This window comes from Sorex fumeus, unplaced genomic scaffold (genome assembly GCF_029834395.1).
Source record: "Sorex fumeus unplaced genomic scaffold, SorFum_2.1 ptg000007l, whole genome shotgun sequence".
Lineage (NCBI taxonomy): Eukaryota > Metazoa > Chordata > Mammalia > Eulipotyphla > Soricidae > Sorex > Sorex fumeus.
In genome coordinates, this window is record NW_026606064.1 from 3967914 (window position 1) to 3971377 (window position 3464).

A 3464-nucleotide genomic window follows, 5' to 3' on the forward strand; every position below is an offset into this window, starting at 1 on the left:
TCAGGAGCTCAGATGTGAAAAGTAAATTTAGATTTCTGGAAAAACATCATTTCCACTACACTTACTGTGAAAAATTATCTCATTCAAATAGTATACTTGACTTAAATGATGCAATTTCAATGTACATTTTAGCTGGATATGGGATTTTGCAGAGAAATAGTTTCTGCAAGATTTATGAATTCAAGAAATGTTAGAAATAAGACTTGACTTCTTTGGATCTTAATTTATTCATTTCACAAGAAAGTACCTTGTAAGTAGAAAGTAGTTCTATGAATCAGTTGATGTGAATTCCTGTGTGGTTTGTGTTTAAAGTTATAAACATACCTAGTATCATGAGTTTTCAGGATTAAAATCTTTGGGTTGAGTAAGACTGGGGAAGAATAAAACATGGATTTTCAACAATTAGCAACTATAGTGCTGCAGAATATTTTTCTTTGAAAATATATTCACACAGCCTAGTTTTGTTTTTATGAATTTGTTTCATAACCAAAATTATCATGATACTTAAAATTCTTTGTTTACATCTTCTTTGACAAATTCAACAAAAAATGTATATTCAAGTTATGTAACAGATATAAATGTCCTAAGATAAGAGTTTATGTTTAATAAGTATAGTAAATTAATTTCTTTCATTTTCTTCATTTTTGTGCATCACATGGTACAAGGGGCTACTCCTGGCAGTACTCAGTGAACTATGCTGTGCCAAAAATAAACCCGCATCTGCTTATATGTAAAGCAGACACTACAGTTTATTAAGCTATCTCTCCAATAAAATTGAATCATTTTGCTTCTAATATATAGTTTTTTTTTTAAAAAATCAATCTAAATTTTATACTCTAGACTTGTGTTTCCTAATGTGGCTGACACTGTTCTTAAGGTGCTGGAATGATCCAGGGGATGTTTGTAGCCTCAAGTGCAACTGGGGGCATTTCTTGCTCTTTCACTTAAAAGAATTAGGTTTCTGGGATGGTGGGAATTGGGATGGGAAGTGATTTTTTCTTTTCTTTTCTGTTTTCTTTTATTTGAAAAGAGGAGGTAAGCAAAACAAGTTTTGGAGCCTCTGAACTAGACCTTTTCCTTTCAAGTTCTCATAGTACTAATAGTTTCAGAATAGTATAAAAACGTAGTTGTAGATACGTGAGTTTTTGAGACTGGATCTTTCTCAAAGACTGGTGGCCTAGAGACCCATTCACATTGCTATGGAGACCATAGTTTGTTATTCTCTATTGATATTAATCAGTATTCTGCGTTATGGGTCCAGAGTTGCTTAAATCATTCAGCCAGTATACAACTGCTTCAAGTGTTTGGATATTATAAATAAAGCTTCTATGAACAATATTGTATCATTTTTGGTGGACCGTAAATTTTCATCTCTCTGGGATTAATGCCTACATCTGCCCTTTTCATCCTTAAGTTATTTTTTTCTTTTGGGGCCACACCTTGTAGTACTCAGCGCTGTCTTGACTTTGCACTCATAGGTCACTGCTGGCAGGGTTTAAGGTACTCAATCAGGAGTTATGCATGGGGTGCTGGGGATTAAACCAGGGGTAGCCACATGCAAGAAAAGTGCCCTATCCACTGTAGGTTATAATAACTTCTTGATATTTAAGAAATGGTCTTTTTGATAAAATAAAAGACTTGATGGAGTTTTGTGAAATTAATTCCAAATGAAGAGGAACATGGGCATTTTGGAGATATTATTGAGAATTTTTGTTTCTGTCCAAGAACTAATTTCCCTTGTCAGAGTTTTAACTCCTTCAGGAATTGTTTTTAAAACAACATAACTATATTGACAATACATAAAGAAATTGGTGAGGAAGTTATACTCTTTGAACTCTTCATCTGAAATAAGAGCAGATACCATCTTGAATTAATAAAATTTACAGAATATCTTTTTATATGAAGTATTTCTTCTGAGTCTTGATTCAAAGACAGGAGATCCTATATGTACAATATAACACTATTGGAAGACTTGCCTCAGATAATCTCCAAAGGTGAGTTCTAGGTCTAAAATTTTGCTTCTCTTCAAAATTTCTGTTTTGATCAAAGAAGAACTGAAGACCTCAGCGCAGCTCAGTGACTTATCCTGTATCACTTAGATATTAGTGGATAGTAAGAACAAACACCAAGTGTTACAGGTGTTGTCTGGTGATCTAATGTGTGAAATTAAAAAAATATATAATTAACATCAATTTTTGATTGCAATGCTGCACCCTTAAATGCAAATTGATTGCAGAGAAAAATATTTTTTATTGCAGATTAATTCAGAGAAATGGATAATGAAAATCAATCTTTGGTGATGGAGTTTCTTTTTGTAGGTTTAACAAATCACTTCCCATATCAGGTTGTTCTCTTTGTGACATTTCTCTTGGTTTATCTTGTTACTCTTCTGGGAAACTTGGGGATGATCATGCTCATTTGGGTGAATCCCCGACTCCACACTCCCATGTACTTTTTCCTCAGTCACTTGTCCTTTGTGGATATCTGTTCCTCATCCGTCATTGGTCCCAAGATGTTGACTGACATCTTCATGGAGAAAAAAGTCATTTCCTTCTTCGGTTGTGCTGCTCAGGTCTGGATTTTTGGCCAGCTTGTAGTGACTGAGTGCTTCCTCCTGGCCTCTATGGCATTTGATCGGTATATGGCTATCTGTAAGCCATTGCTGTACACGCTAATCATGACGCAGAGGGTCTGTGTGCAGTTGGTGGTAGGGCCTTATGCCCTGGGCTTCATCAGTACCATAACCCACACAACTTTCACCTTTCGTCTTCCTTATTGTGGTCCAAATATCATCAATCACTTCTTCTGTGACCTTCTTCCTGTTCTCTCTCTGGCATGTGCAGACACCCTGGTCAATAAATTTTTGCTTTTCATCTTGGCCGGAGCTCTAGGAGTCCTTAGTGGTGTGATCATCTTGGTGTCCTACATTTACATCGTCGTCACCATCCTGAGGATTCGCTCTGCTGAGGGGAGGCGCAAAGCCTTCTCTACATGCTCTTCCCACCTCACAGCTGTCTCCATCCTTTATGGAACTCTCTTCTTCATTTATGTGCGTCCAAGCTCCAGTTTCTCTCTGGACATCAATAAAGTGGTGTCTGTGTTCTACACAGCTGTGATTCCCATGTTGAACCCACTTATCTACAGTCTGAGAAACAAGGAAGTCAAAAATTCCTTCAGAAGGACGTTTGCGTGGGAGAAGTTTCTGATAGGTAAATAAATTAGACGTGTATTCTACAGGTTCAGATTAAACAAGCTGTGGGGCGGGGCTGGGGAGATAGTACACTGGGTAGGGCATTTGCCTTGCATGCGGCCAGTTCAGGTTCTATCCCGGGTATCCCATATGGTCCCCCACGCACCTCGAGGAGGGATTCCTGAGCATCACTGGGTGTGATCCAAAAAAGTAAAAAAACAAAACAATAACAACAAAAACAGCAAATAAGTTGTGCGGCAAGAACACGAGGCCT

General features: G+C 37.2%; 1 protein-coding gene across 1 annotated transcript; it reads left to right on the plus strand.

The window, feature by feature from the left end:
- Positions 1–2272: 2272 nt before the first annotated feature.
- On the plus strand, positions 2273–3217 carry LOC130045451 (olfactory receptor 1002-like). Its single transcript, XM_056138396.1, has one exon. It carries the CDS (start codon positions 2273–2275, stop codon positions 3215–3217), a length of 945 nt encoding a protein of 314 aa, XP_055994371.1.
- Positions 3218–3464: the final 247 nt, after the last annotated feature.

Coding starts and splice junctions, on each gene's coding strand:
- LOC130045451 (XM_056138396.1), top strand. CDS start 2,273: ATGGATAATGAAAATCAATCTTTGGTGATGGAGTTTCTTTTTGTAGGT.